We start from the raw sequence: 20,333 nt of genomic DNA, 5'->3' as shown, positions 1-20,333 counted from the left end.
CCTAGGGTGGGTCACCCAAGGAGGAGTTTCCTAGCTGGTTGCTACGAGTTCTCTCCGTCGTTCCCAGCACGTGGTGCATCAATTAGGTGGCCATGGTCATACCTACGTGTGGCTCTTGCCCGATGATACATGGCCCTTTCCCGACCATGTAACATGGCTAATATTTGGAAGGGATAAGCACCTCCCCCTGTGGGCCCTCTCGTGTGTCGAAAAAAAAAGTATCAAAAGTGACGCGCTAAGAGGACTAAGGACACATTTATGAAGTACTACATTTGTATCAAATTAAAGTTGCATCCATGCAAAAATTGGCATTCCTAATGTCACAATTTCCATCCCTTCGAAACTATCCACATAAGGCCAAATTGGACCTTTGTCGAAAAGTTTTGATATAATCTAAAGTTAGGCATGGTTATCACATCAAAATGGACATATTCGAAGCTTGGTATTCGCCGTTGAACATGAAAAGAGAGAAATTTCCATACCATACTTTAATAGAAATTTTTGAACTTACAGATGAGATTACAATATCTCCAAACCAGGAAAATAGTGTAACAAACCAAAATCTGTAATACCAAAGGGTAACATGAGTTGAGTTTTCCATTGAACCAATAAGACCCTCATATAAATCTCTCACAATTATATTATGTACATACACTATGATGCAATTATCACCATCTCTAAGAAGCACATAGAAGTTAGCAACGACATGAGAGTGCTCAAAACCCAAATGGATGAGATATATGTTCACCTTTTGATACCAACCTTGGGTGCCTACTTAAGACCATATAACACCATCTTCAACAATAGACATGATCCTCACAATCATCAAAGAAAAAACCAAGGGATTGTTCCACATACATTTCCTCCTTTAAAATCACCATTCAAGAAAGTAGACTTGGCATCCTCTAATAAATATGCCAACCATGATGTGACAATCACAACACGAATGGTAGCGAGTCATGAAGAGGGGAAAAAAATATCAAAGTAAATAATTTCCTTTTTAGCATATGCTTTAGCAAGATGAGGCTTGCACTTGTTGAAAATAACCATTAGAATGAAAATTGACCTTAAACCCCAGTTGTCTTTTTGAAAGATGGACAAGGAACAAGCTCCCAAGTATAGGATTTGTGATATCAAAAAATAATTCACCTAATTTCAAGCATGAGTCATGGAAGAGTAGAAACCTGCTCTATAAATGGTAGAATCTAAGACCCCAAAATCTTAAAGTGGAGTGCAATTCCATCTAGGCAAAACCTTGGGCTTCACATGTGGTAGATGTTGGAATAGAAGGACTACCAATATCATATAACAAGAGGATGTACAAATAGCCAATGTAGAGGGAGAATGGATACTACAAGCAAAGAATGTAGAGGGTGAAGAGAAACCAATGAGAGGGTTAGGAAAGACAATGGTGGTGGTGACATAGGGGGGAGGTGCTACAAGAGGCTAAATGATCTCATCTATCAATGGATGAGCAACATCATAAGATGAAGAAGCTTCATTAGAGACTAGCAAATATAGTCTCATCAAATTGAGCATCATGAGGAAGGACAATATCCTCCAACGAAGGACCCAAAAATGAGAGTGAGAGGCATAACTATAACTATTGTCCCCAAAGAGTTCGTCTAACGGTAAGGCTTCTCGCCTCTCAACTTGCGGGTTGTGGGTTCGAATCCCCCGTTGGGTCACACTCTAGTGGGATATCTTGTGCTCACCTAGTGTTCACGTTGCTAGGGCTCTTGCCCTTGGACACTCGAGTGCATCCTCCTCTTGGAGTGAGTCTCCTGAGAAGGAGATTCCTAGCTGGTTGCTACGAGTTCTCTCCATCATTCCCAGCACGTGGTGCATCAATTAGGTGGCTATGGTGATGCCTACGCGTAGCTCTTGCCCGATGGTACACAGCCCTGCCCGACCATGTAACATGGCTAATCTTTGGAAGGGTTGAGCACATGCCCATGTGGGCCCCCTCTAGTGTAATATAGAGTATTATCTCTTTGGGTTTAGCATCCGAAGTTCACCTCTCCTTTGAAGGCACTTGATGAGCAACACATCGAATTGCATGAAGATGAGAGACATTAGGGTTTATGATTTGTAATACCACGTATGAAGTGATGTTGTCTACTATTTTTTGAGAGTGCTTGCAAAGTATGGGAAAGCCAATAACCATATACCCGAAAACAAGATGTTGCAAAGTAGAAAGGAGGACATCTTCAAAGTAAATATGCCAAAAGCATACTCTCATCGTGTATCTCCAGAAAATGTTACACCTTTGTAGATGTCCAAAACACGTATGGGAGAGAGGCTCATCTCTAAGCTATTCATAATATTCAACAAGTGTGTAGATCTTGTGTATACATATCATTGATGGGCTACAAAATTCAATGCATAATTGCTACAAAAGAAACTAATATGATGTAATTTCTCTCAAGAGAACTCCCAAAAATTCAACTTCACATATGCCCACTTGAAACAGGCCCCCTCGATGAATACAGTGCTCTGACACACACACTCTTATAGCATTTACTAGCCCCAAGTGATCAGCTCACAGACGGATAGAGATTCACCACCTACCCCAAATAGAGGTTGAATTGTGAGTCGTTGAAAGCCAACGATGCCATGCCTGTAAAGAGTCCAGAATTCCAGACCTTTTCTTCAGAAAATGTGTCATAACTATGTTAGCATTCTCTGATTGCTCGTTCTTCGAAACACAACTGCCTCTTCATGCTCAGCTGGATATCTCAAAGTTACCTATTAATGGGGAGGCCAACCAATTTGAACCAATTTGAAAGAGACATACAAGACAATCCTACTCGACATGCTAATTCAAGGCCAACCAACATTTGTGCAAATCAATCCATACGCTCAAAAAAGGTTGGACAAACTGTAACCCTCTCTGTCTACAATAATTACTGCCTCAGCTGTCTTTCCAATACAACATCCGACAACCAGAAACTTCATACAAGACGCTTCACCAAAAATTATGATACAGCATGTCAATAGACATACGCGGTGTGGAGTTATTCCAAAGAAAAATGAAGCAAAGCAAGTTGAGATTGCACGGCTAAGTGTAGACTAGTAAGGTGCTGTAATGTTTGTTTTTCTCCATGATACCAGGGAGAATTATTCCATTTCAAAAACCGCAGTCAGTCGTAGAATCCCTCCTGCTCCCACACCCCAACTAGGAAGTTTACCATCTCCTGCAAAAAAAAGTAAGAAGCGACTGTTTTACTTTTAAAACAATCCACTTGAATGAACTAGTAAAGCAGCACACGTGCAAGTGCACGTACACACACCATACCGGTAGGGGTATAGGTTTGGCAAATGGTCGGCTTGTGCTTAGTAGGTCCTCGTATGTGGATGACCAGCTACACAATGTAGAGTTGACATTGCCACAGTAAAAATGAGAGAGAAACATGTTAAGCCAGAAAATGATACACAGTTCTGCCAGCAAGCCACTGAATTACGAAGCTCTGCACTTTTAGTTAAAACATTTACAAATAGGTGCCACAAAACCAACCTTCCACTTTGCATGTAAAGCCTATTGTTCTAGTATCGGACTTTTCTAGCCCTATTACTGTGCATGTAAAGCCTTTTGTTCTAGTATGGGACTTTTCTAACCCTAATACTGCCCTAAAATTTTGGTACACATACAGACAACCAAACCGACAGATAATACCGAATATACAATGTAGTAATAGGCTCCACACATACCTCCTTTAAAGTCAGAAAGTGTCTCTCCTAAGGCCCAAAGCATGCAATTGTGCAATTTCCCAAAAGAGAAGTTGCACAGTAGAAGAAAATGGATAAAAGTAAAGAAGTTTAATGCTGAAACCAAAGTGGAATAGCCATTCATATTGTATGACAAACCTTATTACAGGTTCATGGGTCTGGGTTGCGACTGCTTGAGATGTCTTTTTGGTCCATTCTCTTCTTTGCTCCATCCAAAGAGCCAAACCTGATCTCGAACAGAAGCTCAAATTGCCTTAGCTAGAACTCAGCATGAAGCTCCATAAACAATTTTGTAACAGTCGTAATTACAGAGGAGATCTACTACCAAGAGATACTCTCTCTCTCTCTCTCTCTCTCTCTCTCTCTCTCTCTCTCTCTCTCTCTCTCTCTCTCTCTCTCTCTCTCTCTCTCTCTCTCTAATAACAGGTCTTGAGTTCAACTCTCCACGTCGGATAGATCTTTAAAGTCTCTTGGGATAGTTTCCTACGACGTTAAAACAATCTTCTTCTCGGGGGTGTGTGTGTGCGCGCATCATCTTTGTACACAGTTTCTGGACAGCCGCCCCTCCCCGACCCCGCCGATCCATGCCCACGCACTTGTGCTTTTTTCACGGCTGAGATAGTGAAGAAGGCCATTGACAGAATGAGGACTGGGAGAGCATATGATCATGATGGCTTAGTGGCTGAGCATTTCATACATGCCAAAGATCTACTAGCAGAGCTTCTAGCAGTTATGTTTAACCGTGCCATGTGTGAGGGCTTGCCTGATACTTGGAGCCTATCTACGATTGTACCTATCTTCAAGTCAGGAGACCCTATGGAGCCTGGGAATTATCGCACTATCATGATTGGACACACATTGGCACGGTTGTACGCATCCATTCTTGAGCAACAACAACTGAGTAGATGGGCAGAGAGGGAGGGAATGCCTGCAGCTGGGCAGGCAGGGTTCAGGAGAGGTTTTTCGACTCTTGACCATATCTTGACACTCAGGGCCATCATCGAGGAGGGCAGAACCCATGGGAGATGGATCTATTGTAGCTTTGTGGACTTCCGCAAAGCATTTGACACAGTACCCAAAGCTAGATTGATGCGCAGATTACAGAAGATGGGAGTACCCACAGAGTTCATTTGGGGGATCATGGCATTGTACATATCAATAGTAGGACATGTATACACCTCAGAGGGTCTATCTACACCAGTTCATTCCACTATTTAGGTGAAGCACGGTTGCCCGCTCTCTCCTACCCTATTTGGTATGTATGTGGATGAGGTTTCTGACTACATTGAGAGAGATGGTGATAGAGGTGCACCGCTGACAGGGTCATGGATTCCGCTATTGTTATATGTTGATGATATTGTGTTGATCTCCGACTCTCCGAAGGGGATGCAACGTCACTTGGATGCTTTGCATAGGTTTGCCCATGAAAGTGGTTTGTCTGTTAACCTTGATAAAACCAAGGTCATGGTATTTAATACCACCCCATAGTGGATCAGGAGGTCATCGCCTGCATTCACATAAGGCCAGGAGACACTGGAGTATACAAATGCTTACACATACCTTGGAGTGGTTTTTAGTGGACCAGCTTTTTCATTGAGGAGAGCAGCAGAGACTAGATTGACCAGAGCCCATTTGACACTGGGTAGATTGGAGAGCATGTGTTCACAGGTTCAGTTTCAGGAACCTCAGACAAAGCTCTGGCTCTTTGACACATGAAAGCGCGAAGAAGAAGGTACCGGTAGGTACGCGTCGCGATGTACTGCAGGATTGGGGCAAGAAGCAGGAGGCACAGAGCAGCAGAGAGCTAGCGCTAGAGATCGAAGTAGGGAGAGAGAGAGAGAGAGAGAGAGAGACAGAGAGAGAGAGCTCATGTTTTTTGGGGAAAACTCAATAAGTGAGTTTTGGGTTTTCCCACTTTTATTATAAGTGACTTTAAAAAAATGTATCCAGGTTCAATGTGAACCTGGACAAAGTATAAAAATGTACAAAAAGGGGTTATTTAAGCCTTTAACCCAACAACCTCCCACTTAAAGGCATAAATGACGCCTTTAGGTTAACCAACTCCCACCAACTGTATGCAATGCTCATGATCCATAAACACTTCCGCTACACCTAACAATAGATCTTTGAGGTCTCTTGGGATTGTTTCCCACGACGTTAAAAATTCTCTTCTTCTTCTTCTTCTTGCCCCCCCCCCCCCCCCCCCCCCCTCTCTCTCTCTCTCTCTCTCTCTCTCTCTCTCATTGTTGCCTGTTTGTATGTTTGTTTGCATTTGAAATTCTCTGTTTGGTGTGTGTCACGTGTGTTTGTTTTGTCTTGCTGTATGATTTGCCTGCGGTGCTTGTGTGCGTGTAGGCGGCGTAGGTGCTCGTGTGTTGGTGCATGTGCTTGTTTTTGTTTGTTTCCCATGTTTGTGGTAGGAGATTGGGTCTGATTTGGTGTTTGGGGTGGGGTTGGGGGTGGCTCCCTTTAGCAAGGCCGGCTGGTGAGTCACCTTGTCTTGCTTGGTTGAAGATTCTTAAGGAAGGCTTCTCTCTTTGGCAAGTTCAAGATCTGCTCGTCGCAGTATGGATGGAGGATTCAGCTTATGCTGTCCCAGCGGTTTAGCCATTGGTTGGTTGGGAAACTCAACAGATCATTGCCTTCTTCAAAGTCTTGCATCGCTTGGGAGAGGTTTCGAGGCAGATTTATGTCATTTCCATCTGGATCTTCAGCTACCAGCTTTCCATCTCAGCCCCATTTACAAGTATCTTTTCTTTGTCCCAATCCTCAGGTTTTTGTTTTTGTTTTTTAATTTTCCCCTCAGCTTTGTTTTCCCTACAGAGCTTGAGGGATTTTTTCAACTACAGGTATATCATGTTGTTTGGCTTCAGCCGTGATTTGTAATTGGCAATACAAAGGGCACAAGCCCGACATCTTTGTTTAAGAGAAAACTAAAAAGAACTGGTGACTCACCATGATTTCCATCAACCCTGCTTGGACTCAGCTTAGCCTCATAACTTCCAGCACTTTGATCTTGCTTGCTAAAAGAAAGACTCCTCTGGGATGACTTGGACTCCTTTGTTAGCTCCCCTTCGTTGGAGCTTGAGCCCCAGAATTCCTTCACACGTCTAACTGGCGAATCAGGAAACTTGGACGGTTGCTCAGCAGCAGAGAGTACATCAGGGGACTTGCTACAGCTCCCAAAACAAGCACTGTGCTGTTGCAAACGAATATTATTAGACTATGGTCTTGCTGCACAACAAACCGGCTTGTTTTGCATACTTAAGATAAAAGCACAAACAGTGTGTACATAATGCACAGCCCTGCTCTTCATCATTTTCAATATTCATGTATAAAGCACAAATACCCAAGCAAGCATCCAAAAATGGTTGAAAAAAATCAAGCACAAGTAAATGAATCCAAAGGAAGCTCGTGCTCACCTGCAGATTATTATCAAATTTGGCAAACAAATGAGACGAGTTTTTGGACTCATAACTTACTGGTGATTGTCTCACAAATAGTAAGGCATTTCCGAGTCCTAAATAAACAGCCTTTCAGATAGCATTACCAAATCATTGTATATTCTTACTGCCTGCTCTACGAGCCTTTGAGACAGATCACCTAAACAAGCCACTTTAATAAAGATAAAAGATACTTAAGATAAAAGCACAAACAGTGTACATAATGCACAGCCCTGCTCTTCATCATTTTCAATATTCATGTATAAAGCACAAATACCCAAGCAAGCATCCAAAATCGGTTGAAAAAAATCAAGCACAAGTAAATGAAACCAAAGGAAGCTCATATTCACCTACAGATTATTATCAAATTTGGCAACCAAATGAGACCAGTTTTTGGACTCATAACTTACTGGTGATTGTCTCACAAATAGTAAGGCATTTCTGGATCCTAAATAAACAGCCTTTCAGATAGCATTACCAAATCACTTGTATATTCATACTGCCTGCTCTACGAGCCTGTGACAGATTACCTAAACAAGCCACTTTAATAGGTCTGTAAGGACACTGGATAGGTCTACACACTGTATTATTACCATCAATGCATTGTTAAACAAGGTGAAGTCTCACAATGGGCTGCATATTTACCAGCATAAAGACAAGAAAAGAGTAGCCAATTATAGGTTTGCTGCAGAGGTCTCGGTGTGTTGTTGACTATGGATGGTGAGCATATAGTGTGGCCACAAAGAGGAATGAGCTGCTTGGAATAGAGCCAAGAGGAGGGCCAGGGCAGATGGTGCTATGCATATCTGATGATACCCACTCTTTAAGTCTATGCAACTAAAGATCTTGCACTTGTAGCTTGTCGAGAATGTCATCGATTCGAGGTCTTGATTGAGATCTTGTTTAGAGATTGGTTATTTATGCACATACAAAACGTGCCATCTTTCTTCTACACCGATAGGATTGGAGAGCAGTAAGGAGAAGTACTTGGTTGTATCAAACCTTTCTCTAGAAGCTCGTTGACTTGCTTCAAAATTTCCTCCTACTAAGCAAGACTGACCCTGTATGGGGGTTGATTGGGAGGAGAGCTACCTCGTATAAGATTAATGATCTCTCGGACGTTCCGAAGGTAGCTTATCTGAAAAAGACTCAATAAAACAGTGCTTGTGCCTTTCAATAGATTGAAAATGGCATTGATCCAACACAAAGAGAGAACGCCTTCCTCGGCATGCTCAAGGTGCTCAGCCAAATGTGACTCCCGCCAAGCTTGATACCACTAGATACATGGCAGCAGTGAACACTTTACTGTTACTTGTCTTCTTGTTAGTCGCAAAGTAAGCATCAAATTGATGCAACCACGAATGAATCATAGAAGCATCCATCTTACCGTACTTACTAAAAGTCAACTTCTCAATGACTGGATTGTTGGAGTCGTCGCCTCTTCCTGTGCTACGAGAAGATTCATTTGCTTCTTCGAGTGGCTCGGTCTTGGGGTTGAGTACCAATAGGATCAACTCTTGCATGCATTGATCCCTCTGCGCCTCCCGCTCTAAATCTAGAGCCGCTCCCTTTTCTTCGGCCGCTATGCGTCGAGCCTCACATGCTTTCTCGCGCTCGAGCTCCATAGCTATTGTCACAAATTGCTGACATGTAAAAGTCACTGAAGAACGGAGCCAGAGGCCTAAAGTTTAAAGCCTAGAAGCAGTAATAGAAGATGAAGCAGGACCAGCGAGCACACGCACACAAAAGATACACAGCCAGCTAATGACATGGCAGACCAGTACGGATTTTTGGGTTTTGCATTGACATGCTGACATGGCAGATATGTACGGATTTTCGCGTTTTACGCTGACTGCTGAAGAGACAAAGTTTTACGGATTTCCGTAAAACACGCTGGCAGCTTTTTGGATACAGCCCTTTTGGACCAGATGCTTTTGAGTTACTACTTTTCATGTAACTGCTTTTGAGGCCAAGGGCCTTTACATATGTGCAGAGGGCTCAGTTTCTAACACGCTTCAGTGAGAAGGTGCAGAGCGCGAGTATTGGCATTGTACTGAGTTCAAGTAATATAAAGAAATAGCGAAAGGGGCGTTGAGGCCAATACTCTCTGGGGGTGGAATTCCGCCACTCCGTGTCGCGTCTGCTCTCTCTCTTTCCGTTGAGTTGCTATTGAAGTGCTAAAAGTCTGTTCAGTTTGTTCTTTTCTATCGGCACGTGGTGCCCGTCTCATGACAGTGGTATCAGAGCATCAGGCATGTGCTTTTTTGAAAGCATACCGGTCCTACAAAAGAGCAAGCAGAGCGAATTGGTACTTCCAAAGGCTACTGGAATTTTACTTGAAGAATCTTCAGTCTCGACCCCAGACTAATTAGCTACTCCCACCCTTACTTCATCGCGCATCGGGCGCGCTACCATCTTCATCGCTCTGTCTTACAGGGCATAAGCCATAAAGAACCCAAGACATGGCGTTCATGGATTCAGCATAACATTTGCAGTTCTTCTCGACGAGCTTCACGACATTCTTTCGCGGCATCCTCAACAGAATCTTCCGATGCTGTAAAGTTTTCAACAATTTCTAAATTACATGTTACCCCCTCTGATGCCCCACGTGGTACCTCCTCCTCCGGCACCAAAAAGTACGAGAGCTTCCAACCGGCAACCTTCCCAACCGTCTATTCCGATCAGGGGAGTCTTCAGGAATATGGTGCAGCCATCTGACCCTAATCCAGTGCAACCGCAGTTGTCCCCCAACTCCCCCACCACCACCGCCACTAGGCTACAATGGTTGGAGCCCATATAGATACCCTTCTTATCCATACCCGGGTACGTGCCTAACCAACCCAAAGATTTCAAGGATGGCGGCACGACAATCAAATTTTTCACTTTTTCCGGGGTGAAAGATCGGAAGAAAGCATTGCAGTTCCTACAACAATTCGACAACATCTATGCTTTGGAGAACTATACAAAAGAATCCAACATTTCTCGAGCAGCAGGATTTCTTGAAGATAATGTTATGCAGTGGTGGAGTTCAATCGCGACACAACCGCATACTCCAAGGACCTGGCAAGCTTTCAAGACAGTATTTGCATGCAGTTACATGACTTCTATTTTTGAGGGCCGGATTTTGGCAAAATGGGGCAACTTGAAAATGCTTGCCACCGAAACTGTAATGAAAATGATAAATTGTATTTATTGTTTATTGCACCTGACAAGTGGCAAAGGCATAGATGCTTTATGGAATGTACAAAGGATATCATATTATTATCATTGTATTATTAAAAAGCTCTTTATGAGCTATGGCCAATTAATGTCCAGCCAAACAGTGTGTATTCATTTTGAGCATTCAGAAATCTATAAAGTAAATACGTGCAAGAGGAAAATGATGACTCTCTTGCACAGGGGAAGATTGCACCCGGAGCTCGCGTCTTTCTTCTCTTCTCTCCTCTCTTCTCTCTCGTTGTGCCAGTGTAGCACTCCGCTCTAGGAGGTGCACCTGCACGGTTTCTCCTACTCTTGTGCGTATATCTCGATCATGTGTGTGTGCGATGATTTAGGTATGCCAATTTATCGTTTTATGCGTTGTAGCATGTTATTTTACGTATTTGCAAGGCTCTCCGCGCATCTGTTTGTAGCAGTGGTATCAGGGCTCAAGGAGACAGTCTTGCATGTTGTGGAGAACTTCATCTATCAAAGCTAAGTGTTGCACCGTTTTTTTTTTTTAAATAATTATGTCTCATCTTCGACATTAAATGCTTATACTTGATCTATACATGTTTGATTGCCAATTCATAGCTAGATATAGCTAATTGAATAGCATAATATAGAGATTAAAATACTTATGAAAAGTGAATCATAAAGTAATTATTAGGCATTTGTGTGCAATTGATTGCACTGCGAGTAGCGTGTATATGAATGGTCATGCTCGGAATGCATGAAGGGAGAGTTGGGTACGAATGAGAAGATAGTATAGGATAAGAAAAAGCAGCAGAAGAAGGTAGGAGTAGACATGTCACAAAGAATTCAATGGTTTGTTTACCATACTTCGATGAAAACATGAAGAAGAAGAAGGAGAAGAATGGTGAAGATCAAAATAAAAACTTGGCGATCCCACGGGCCCACATCAACAAACCCTCAAGATCTCGGGTTTGCAAAGGAGTTCGAGCACAACACTAAATTGACATTGGAGGCACTTCATGCGGTGGGAAATACCCATTAGGGATTTTATTTTTTTTATTTTTTTTTTAAAGAAGAAGATCATTATCATCGATCGAGAGACTTCTGTATCACCAATCCAAAAAGGAGGACTGATCACGGACCAGGGCCGCATTCGCCATGAGCTCTCAGCTCTAAGGCATGCTCTCTAGCAGCACACCTATACTCGCAAACCCCTCCGATGTGCTGTCTTCAACTTCCACCCAGAAGGGAACATCTGCAGCAACACAAGTCACTCATCGTCAGCCACGTCACGTCGAACTTTTGAGTACCGTTCATTAACACTCTGCATTGAGTGCTCTCTCTCTCTCTCTCTCTCTCTCTCTCTCTCTCTCTCTCTCTCTCTCTCTCTCTCTCTCTCTCTCTCTCTCTCTCTCTCTCTCTCTCTCTCTCTCTCTCTCTCTCTCTCTCTCTCTCTTACTCCAATCACCGTCCACTACGCACCACACAACCGCCATGCAGGCCTTTGTCGACTAGCCAATCATCTACTATCTCTCTCCCTTTGGCCAACCGCCATTGAACTATCTCTCTTCCAAATAGTAGCGTTGGTTGCTTGACGTAGCCATGCAGAATATCTACCACACACCACAAAAGCCCGTCATGCGGCTACCATCCCTCTCGCTCGTCCACCAACCAGACCTAACTAATCTGCCCCTTTGGTAGACCATGCACACACCCACTCTCAAGTGACAACTGCCACCAACCAATTCCGTTGAACTCCCTCTCTCGTTCGTCAACACACACACATACCCACAGAGGGCATGCAGCTCCTTCAACTGCACCTCTCTCTCTGCAGTTGGGTCGCTTCCTAACAACCCACTCTCTCGACAACCCGTGGCGCCCACACTCCAACCAACCCCTCTCTACCTATCCTCCACGTATCTCAGTCTTTCTTTCTCCCCACCTCGTGAGCATCGCGTCTCCAATCATGATACCTTAGCTGGTGTTGCCATCAAATATGAAGTTGAGGTGATTGTTTGAAGACATCTTTTCTCGCGTGTCGGCAACTTTCTTGTTTTTGCACATGTAAATCATCTAATACAAGGATTGAGCCCAATAAGCGGTATCATTTAGTTGAGCACAATAGAAGCATGACCACTATTGCAATGTCTTTCACCGAGTGGTCTAGTTCTTCTCACCGTGTGTTTATCAATGTCCGACTGAGTTTAGACGACCCCACCTGGCAATTTGGAAAACGGAATCAGTAGTTGATGCATGAGAAAGTCTCGTGCAACGTATCATAGAATTGATCATTTTCCCCCACTCTCGAAATGCCCTAAATGATTGCAAAAGCTACATTTGATTGCTATGTATCTTAGTCGAGTGTTTTTTTATGTTTTGTCTTAATCTAGTATACTCAAGGTATTTTTATCTCCTTAAGTTCTAGGATCAGTCTCTCTTATCTCCCCCCTCCCAGTACGCCTACCTAAAGAGGCGGACATTGACGACGCTCTTTCGTGCCTGATGCAATACGTTCTCCAACAAACGCACGCTGCCGAGCATTCTCAAGCATTGATGATTAAACCTTGGCAATTTTAGGCTTTTATGTTAAATTTTTATTTTTACTTCATTTTATTTTTGTACCCAGGCATTGGTTTAGATCCACAAGGATTGTATCATAGGTAATTTTGTGTTTTGAAGACGTTTAATTTAACATTTCATTTCAGTTACTCTCTCTCTCTCAATGCAGTTCTACTCTCCATCTCCCCACAACAACTCACCGAGCGTTTCAACTTGCACCAATCAAATAGCTTCATCTGGGTTACCTACGTGCACCATCATCCCCTGCACAAAAGTAATTGCATAGGTGTTGATCATTAGTGCGTATATTACAATCCTCTATTCAAACTCACCAACCACTCCTTATAGCCCAACACTTCAAAGACCCCACCAAACGTAGGAATAATCAGATGATGCGAACGTCTAATCACTCTCACGGCCATTTGAAGAGGTCCACCTTGGAAGTATTGCCGATGATCAACACGATGATAATTACGCCCGTCCAATTAGCATTATCATCTTTGTCTTAAACTCTCCAATTTTGCATGAGCTCTTGATTTATCTGATAAAGAGGATGGAGATGGTGACCATGTGGAGTTATAGAACAATAATTTGCATCTCCTGGTCATGTTGGCTATTAGTTTATTTTGACACTTTCATGCCCTGGATTGTAAACACCGTGAATAATCATAACGTACGAGGGTAAAATTTTCACCCTCAAGATACATCAGGCCTTAATAGTCTAGCAATGATGAACATAAACGCACTCTGATTAGATACGCTTTGAGATACCAACACCCACATTGAATGTTACCTGCATTATTAAGCAATTATCAACCATAAACAAGAAAATCTCTCTCTCATCATTATTTGCAAGAGCCGAGCAAGAGCCGATGATGTTATAATGCAAGATGTTGTAGTGTTTGACTTCATTGAGTTCTATTCTTTGCGAGTGAGCCTTGGTATACTCTTGATTTACCATGTCCATGTTAGAGAGAGAGAGAGAGAGGGGTTGTGTAGGTGGCTCAAATGAAACTCTCTCTCATACACACCACCGCTCTAAATGATAGCAAAGAGCTTTCATCACTTTGGTCTTCCATAGTCTCTCTCTCTCTCTCTCTCTCTCTCTCTCTCTCTCTCTCTCTCTCTCAGTGGTGGCCTCCGTACAAAGAGAGAGAGAGAGAGAGAGAGGTGTGGTGTGGTGAGGGATGCCAACAAGGGAGAAAAAGAGAGAATGTGATGTGTGTCATGGAGAGATATATAAAGATAGAGAGAAACTATATAGGATTGGCCTGAAAAGCGCGCAAGATCCATCGGAGACGTGAGTACGTACATAGATACTTAGATGAGTGAGCTTTACGAACTGTATAGGATTTGACGGCTTGGTAAGAGCGAACGAGACCCGCCAGGAGGCGGGTCGCGTGAGCTCGTCCCCATAATGTAAGTTTATACCCATTAGCAACTATGTAATGTAATTAGATTTTCACTTTGATTGCTCTACAAATTGAATTAAACGTTACATCATATGGCAATCAAATTGTTGTTGCATATTACTCAATATTGTTCCATTTATTTGCTTCTGTATCACATCCCTGCCAATGTTTCCAATACTCCTTCGCAAAGGACTACGATTACTAAAGAATACTTACCTCTATGCCAGACTTTGAAGCCAACTACTTTAGGAGACCTCCTTTTGACCTATCCTAACATTTCTGCATTGAGTGTGGCATCACTTTATCTGAAGACCGATATCCACTGGTTACACTCTTGCAAACCACCCTGTCAATTTAAATAACACCCCTATTATCCGCTCGTCTGTACTTCAAGTTGTCTACTTTCATTCTCTTGTCTTGGCAAACAAACTTTGTATCAATTTTGTCCTTCATGGATTTTAAAATGTTAATGCATTTGATGTACAGTAAAACTATTCTTAAATTTAACAAGAAATAATTTTTTTAGTGCTGTCTTTCAGAAATACTTTTGCAGATGAAGCTAACTACAATGCTATCATATCAAAGAACCTCCAAGTAAGCTCTCTCTTCATGTATCCTTTGGGTAAGATACTCTAAGACAATGCATCATAGTTTATAAGTATTTTTTTCTACCAAAACATACTCTATTTTTGTCAAATTGAGACAAAACGATAAAACTAAATAGAAACGAATTGTGTTGTTTCACTTATCTTTAGTGCACAATCACAAAGATCTAAGTTTGCTTGGATGTCAAGTTGTAGATCACTTTGATCGTTTGCTACCAAGAGCGTAGCCTTGTGCTCTGACCATTATAGCTTGCCATACACACACAAGTACGTACATTTTTAGATGCAAAATACCCTTCATGTATGTATATCAAATACGTCACTCCTCTTTTCAGATTTCATTTCTCTGCATTGTATTCTAAGCTGAGTACTCAAAACACTGCTAAGGTCATAGCTTCCAATTGTATTGCAAGGAATTTTCATTAAGCTCTGTAGCTACTCAAATGAGCCAAGGTGCTCTGGGATAGTGAACAACCATTTGTTAGTATTTTGCTACTCAAGCATACTCCAATTTGGTACCAGGTAAATGTTTTGTAATTGCGGAATTTTAACTTTGCAATTGAGGATAGTTGCTTTCCAACGGAGAGGTATGTAATGGAAATGATATTGTATTTATTGTTTATTGCACCTGACAAATGGCAAAGGAATAGATGCTTTATGGAATGTACAAAGGATACCAGATTATTATCATTGTATAATTAAAGTGCTCTGTATGAGTTATGGCCAATTAATGTCCGGCAAAACAGTGTGTATTCATTTTGAGCATTCAAAAATCTATAAAGTAAATACGTGTAAGAGGAAAATGCTAACTCTCTTGCACGAGGGGAGATTACACCCAATGCTCGTGTCTTTCTTCTCTCCTCTCCTCTCTTCTCTGTCGCCGTGTCGGTGTAGCACTCCGCCCTAGGAGGTACACCTACATGGTTTCTCCTACTCTCTCGCGCTCTCTCGATGTGTGCGTATATCTCGATAATGCTCGTGTCTTTCTTCTCTCCTCTCCTCTCTTCTCTCTCGCCGTGTCGGTGTAGCACTCCGCCCTTTCTCCTACTCTCTCGCGCTCTCTCGATGTGTGCGTATATCTCGATCATGTGTGTGCGACGCAAGTTATTAACTCCTTTAGGTTGAGGTAGGACAAACTATCCACCAACCCAACAAATTAAATCATTAAATGATTTAATTTGTACGCTTTTTTACTAGGGGTAAGTTTTGGTGAAACTGTCGCACATCAGTCAATCCGACAATCCTATTGACACGGGGAATGGCTCGTCAACGATTCCACTAGCCTAAAACTACATGCACATCAAGCAAATGCCCATCGTAGTGTAACAACATCCGTCAAAACGTTTGTAAAATCCATTTATGCAAGAGGGTTCCAAAACTAGAAAATTAAAAACTTGGCTACAGAAGTTGATGAAGCATGTCCACGTGGCACATAGAGCCATATGCACGTGACAATATAATCCTAGTGTAACTGAATAAAGATAAAGTTGAGCTATAAAAATCCTTGCAAGAAGATATGCTAATGTAAACCACAAACCATGCAATTGACACATAGTTGTGCCATGAGTGCAAGCTCAACTTGAGCTTGACATGAGTTCACACACCTTTGGGGAGGGTTCCTAGGCAATCGCCCCACCTTGTTTAAATTTTTTGTCATGTCAAGTAGTTAATTTTCTTGTTGTTGGTTGCCAACCCCAGCTTGTACCTTATAAACCAAGGCTTTTAGAACTCACTCCACATTTAAATTCACTTTAAAGGACAAATCGCTGAAAATTTAAACAATACTGCATCTCGTATATGATACCGTGTGGTCAGAACACAACCCTTTACCTTTAAGAAGTATATTAGGGGCAATAACTACAAAGCAAATTTACCTAGTGCACTATACCCTACGAGGAAAATGTGCCTTCTCTGTTTGCTACATGCATACAAAGAATTCATTGGACCTTCCCTCAAATTTTTTTACAGACATTAATTGATACTAGCAATAGCTCACAAACTAACATAATAAGGTAACCACTAGAAACAGATAGCATAAAAATGATAAGAATTGAATGCTGCATCTAGTGTAGATGTAAAGCACTCACCCCATGCATGCGACGTGCTCACAAGCAGCGAACAGAAACTCTTTTAAGGCAAGCATGTGCCTTTCCACTGATTCAAATACTACTAAAACCTTGAATTCTCTTTCATCAAATGGTGATCCAATGACTCCAGGTCCTTCCCATTTTGGCATAGACACATGGCTAGTCAGACAAAAAAGAAGACCTGCAAAAGTAGCAAGAACCAGTTGATCAATACACATAACCTTAGTCTTACACTCTGTTGGTCAATAAATAAAAATAATTGCAGTGTGGAAAGATAATTGCTTATCAGAACTACACTCTCCTGTCAATTACAAGCGATAAGGACCCAATGTCCTTAGGAAACAATGAATAGATATTCTCCTATTCCTCCGTGCACCTTGATCCGTTGGCACTGGTAAAAGGCAGAACTTTATGACCTAAGCAACTTAAGTCTCTTCTACATTTGGAAACATTCCCTTAACCCTTTGTTTGCCAGCCACCCTGAACCTGCTTCAAAGTATTGTTCTAAGGGCTCCAATAAAACCTATTGGAAACAAGTACAGCCACACAACCAAAGAGCAGGCATACTAGAAGTACAAAACGCGCATGTTGTGAGTAAGTAAAGATTTAATGGTGAACTCATGGATAAGGGACACTCCAAACAACAGCGCTCATGGTGTCCATGCCAAAAACATCCATGCGCCAAGCCCTAAAATAACTTGATAGGAGGAGACACCGATAAATCTCAAACCAGGACTAGCTGTTAAGGTAGTTGCATGTCTGCTGTACACATGTGCTGATTGAAACTTTGAGCAGCCGTGCAATCCACATTCAATTGATCGGTGGAGTATGAAAACAAAGCACTGCCCACCAACATTTCCCTTGTAACATGTCTGATTTTACATCTAGTTCTCTGGCTTATGGTACTGCGAGGTGATTTATCTACTGAGAATCTCCTAACTGAAAGAGAAGACTGTGTGTGTGTGTGTGTGTGTGTGTGTGTGTGTGTGTGTGTGTGTGTGTGTGTGTGTCCCAAGTCGCAGCATTACATAGCACAGAACTGAGGGCATACCTACAGGCTGAAGGACTAACAAACGCAATCAAAAGTAAGAGCTTGGGCACGAATGTAAAACAAATGTGCAAACACGTGTGGGAGAGCTTGTATATGAACAGGACCCACAATAGGCATTCAAAGAAGAGAGTAAAGTGCGACAGGGATACAAAACGGACACGTGCTGGGTAAATGAAAAGGCGCGACGAGTGCAGATCCGAAGCTTACCGGAGCTGAAATGGTGGTCTTCGCGCAGAGTGAGGGGGAGGGAGAGCCTCCTTGTCGGTGAAGCAGGGGAAGCGAATATGGATGAGCCTCGAGCTCTCTTCTTGTCTGCGTGAGGGTAATGCGAGAGTGCCACTGGCACCCACCCTCCTACGAGTGTGTCATTTTCCTAGATTTCTTGGTCGTTCACCACTATCCAGCTGGGCCTATATGAGCTAAAGCGGTTCGCTTACACCTAAAGCAGTTCTGTTCTTTCCGATAAAGCAAACCAAGATGCTTCATCGCTTTTATGCTCATTCCTCTCTCTATCCTAAGCTTTGAGTCACTTGCCTTCTAGGAGCACAAGCTGATCAGATCGACAAAGCATCTTTGAAGGAACCTTTGCGTCGCAATGACCCTTTGAATCTATTATGTCCACCAGTTATTGATAAATGTATTTGTCAAGAACTGATTGTTTTAGTACACTGTGGACTTTCATATTGCCTAAAATTGCCATCTTTTGAACCAGCAATACTTTCTGTGCAGCCATCTCTTTTGTGAGTCTCCATTTCTCAGTAGTTAGAGCGAAGCTTTGGAGATTCAGTTGTTTTGTTCTTGGTTGGAGCTCTTTGATGGTCTTTGTGTTGTGATCCCTCTAACACTCTTCTTCAATTAGATATTCTTTAAGCTTTATCACATCCTCTCTGAAACTCTTTGCTTTGACAACTTCTTGCTCTAATTGTTGTTTTAGCAGCCATCAAAATGTTGCATTGAATTCCACACCCACAATCTAGTCTTTTTGGGCTTCTACCCCATTGAGCTTCAACAACACATTCTTGACGTTGACATGTTCAAGTATGCTTGTTGCCTATTAAAGGTATTGCCAAACATACCGAGTCTTAAGTAAATTATGGGTTTTGACTTTGGAAGTGGGTCCCAACATTGTTGAATAAAATTGTGCTCAGATTGATGGACGTCTTGACGTTGATGGCTCTGGCTAAAAGCATGCTAAAAAGCTCCTCTGATACATATGTTGGGTTATTCTTTGAGGCTTATTGCCTTCGTAGCGAACCTGTATGTTGCTCTATGTTCTAGTATAGATACTCAGATACTCCGTCCTCTCGAATTCCTCTTTTTCCTAGATTCAAGGGTTTCATTTAGAAAACCATCGATGGTGTCAACATTGCTAGGTTGCGCCTTCTAGTCAAGTGGTAATCTAAAAATATGTAATATGGTAACAATAGTGATCTGTAAGTTGCAACCATTAACCACTACAGTACTTGTGTCAGCATCAAAAGTTTTCACTACTTGTTCAATGGTAGTCAAATTGATGGGCAATTTTGCTACTTCTAGAATGACCGCCATGTCGCAGTTATGAAGTTACTCCCTCTCTCCCTCCCGGAGCACATCTTTGTTTATCGATAGGTAGGAAACTGTCAATTGAGGTTGATCCTCTACTAATCCCTGCTTAAGCTATGCTATGGCCTGTTGTTGAACAATTAAACCTGCTTGCATTGCCTTTTTGAAAACATAGTGCCACGCTTCCCCATCTTTGAGCTCTGCGAAAGGGGTTGTGTGGAAAAGGAGAACTCACTAGATGAAGTAGGCATGGAAATGAGGCATGTACATAGGTTATTGCATGCGTAGCCATTGGAGATGAAGGTGTTGTAGCAGGAAGGTATGTCGCAAGGAGCTCTATAGGCACAAGAGGTGAAGGTGTTGTAGCAGAAAGGTATGTCGCAAGGAAATCTATAGGCACAAGAGGTGGAGGAATGGTTGTAGGGTCGTGTACTCTCCTCATAGTGATTCTAATTCGAGCCAGCTCCACATTTTTCATGTCTTGAGAACATAGCAGTCTTTATTGACGTGCCATTCATGCATTGGATATTCCTTCTAATGATTTTATTGGGATACCCAAAAAGATATGTGTTTTAATGCCCTGCCAGTGACCCGTTCCGATTTCCTGCAATCATATGGTACCTGACCATTCTCCGGATAAATATCATCATTTACTTTGACCACTTCTCATTTGACCAAAAATAAGTCCAGTGGAAAGCTTTTAGAGTCAGATGTGTCAGTGACCTCATGAG

General features: G+C 42.3%; 1 protein-coding gene across 3 annotated transcripts; it reads right to left on the bottom strand.

Annotated features, from left to right (window-relative positions):
- Positions 1-2,839: 2,839 nt before the first annotated feature.
- LOC147426147 (uncharacterized) lies at positions 2,840-18,519 on the bottom strand. Of its 3 annotated transcripts, none has more exons than XM_086497795.1 (6): positions 18,268-18,519; positions 17,010-17,190; positions 6,685-6,923; positions 3,868-3,955; positions 3,299-3,365; positions 2,840-3,197 (listed from the first exon to the last, which is right to left on the bottom strand). In XM_086497795.1, the coding sequence occupies exons 2-6, from the start codon at positions 17,156-17,158 to the stop codon at positions 3,144-3,146; spliced, it is 597 nt and encodes a 198-aa protein (XP_086353921.1). In that variant the 5' UTR covers positions 17,159-17,190; positions 18,268-18,519; the 3' UTR covers positions 2,840-3,143. The 3 variants fall into 3 exon arrangements, with proteins under 3 accessions (XP_086353921.1, XP_086353923.1, XP_086353922.1); XM_086497797.1 differs by having other exon boundaries at positions 6,685-6,928; positions 18,268-18,513; XM_086497796.1 differs by lacking the exon at positions 18,268-18,519 and adding an exon at positions 18,061-18,187.
- Positions 18,520-20,333: the final 1,814 nt, after the last annotated feature.

Source organism: Adiantum capillus-veneris, chromosome 24, assembly GCF_014529385.1.
Source record: "Adiantum capillus-veneris isolate H3 chromosome 24, ASM1452938v2, whole genome shotgun sequence".
Taxonomy (NCBI): domain Eukaryota; kingdom Viridiplantae; phylum Streptophyta; class Polypodiopsida; order Polypodiales; family Pteridaceae; genus Adiantum; species Adiantum capillus-veneris.
The sequence above is the reverse complement of the archived record's forward strand: the minus strand, read 5'-3'. Positions and strand labels throughout refer to the sequence as shown.

Coding starts and splice junctions, on each gene's coding strand:
- LOC147426147 (XM_086497795.1), bottom strand. CDS start 17,158: ATGCCAAAATGGGAAGGACCTGGAGTCATTGGATCACCATTTGATGAA. Junction 6,924..17,009: donor GAGCACGTCGCATGCATGGG/GTGAGTGCTTTA, acceptor GCAACAGCACAG/TGCTTGTTTTGGGAGCTGTA. Junction 3,198..3,298: donor CCAAACCTATACCCCTACCG/GTATGGTGTGTG, acceptor TTTTTTTTGCAG/GAGATGGTAAACTTCCTAGT.